Source organism: Mandrillus leucophaeus, unplaced genomic scaffold (genome assembly GCF_000951045.1).
Source record: "Mandrillus leucophaeus isolate KB7577 unplaced genomic scaffold, Mleu.le_1.0 Scaffold634, whole genome shotgun sequence".
NCBI lineage: Eukaryota > Metazoa > Chordata > Mammalia > Primates > Cercopithecidae > Mandrillus > Mandrillus leucophaeus.
In genome coordinates this window covers 119,534-120,545 of record NW_012106853.1, presented here as the reverse complement: position 1 = coordinate 120,545, position 1,012 = coordinate 119,534, and the positions used below count along the sequence as shown (strand labels likewise).

The following is a 1,012-nucleotide window of genomic DNA, read 5'->3' as shown; positions in this document are numbered from 1 at the left end:
TTTTTTTTTTTTGAGATGGAGTCTCGCTCTGTCGCCCAGGCTGGAGTGCAGTGGTGCGATCTTGGCTTACTGCAACCTCCACCTCCCGAGTTCAAGAGATGCTCCTTCCTCAGCCTCCTGAGTAGCTGGGACTACAGGCGCCCGCCACCTCGCCCGGCTAGTTTTTGTATTTTTAGTAGAGACGGGGTTTCAGCATGTTGGTCAGGCTGGTCTCGAACTCCTGACCTTGTGATCCGCCCGCCTTGGCCTCCCAAAGTCCTGGGATGACAGGGGCGAGCCACCGAGCTCGGCCTTTTTTCTTTCTTTCTTTTTTTAATGATCCGTGCGTTCTGTGGCGTTATCAGAGATTTTTTTTGCCCATCCGAAGGCCCCAGAGTGCAACTTCCCAAAAATCAGAGATGTCCACGGCGGGGGTTGGGGGGGGAGCAGGTGACAGTTTACCTTTTGGATCCGAAGCTCATAGCGAAATTTGCGATTGAAATGACTTCTCATTTCCCAGTGCATGAAGGAATGTGTCTCATTACACTCTCCAGTCATGTTGGGTGGAGTTAATTTCTCTAGCAATGAGAAAAGCACTTTTAGCAGTAAAAATCAATTTTTTTTTTTTTCTAGAGATACTTCACACAGGACTGAGCCGTGCTGGGGGCGCTGGGGGAAGTGACCCTCCTTAGGATTTGCATCCTGGGAACCCCACTGTCCTGGGAGCAGCCTTGAGAACCACCCTTTTGGTCACTTCAGTACCAGCTTTTCTGAGGATTGGCAGGTGCACATCTTTGTCCCTGCCCCCTCCATGTCTGGGCTCAGCCCCGCTGGGCAGCCTGGGCCACTCCCCACCCCTGCCCAGCGCCAACCCACACTCCCCATGCCCCCTCTGCCCACCTACAGCCCACTGCAGCCTTGAGGGCCCTCTCCGCAGCATTCAGGATGGGCCCCCCGGAGACTCCTGCACTTTTGACCTGTACACATCCTTCTGGAGCTTCCACTTCCCGGCTTCTCTCCTCCCCCCCACCCC

General features: G+C 54.5%; 1 protein-coding gene across 1 annotated transcript in view; it reads right to left on the bottom strand.

Annotated features, from left to right (window-relative positions):
- The window catches only part of IL3RA (interleukin 3 receptor, alpha (low affinity)), a 38,974-nt gene that overhangs the window by 23,451 nt on the left and 14,511 nt on the right, over window positions 1-1,012 (bottom strand). Inside the window, exon 8 of the mRNA XM_012000628.1 lies at window positions 435-557. Within this exon, the coding sequence (XP_011856018.1) occupies window positions 435-557 (123 nt within the window). The remainder of the gene's footprint in view (window positions 1-434; window positions 558-1,012) is intronic.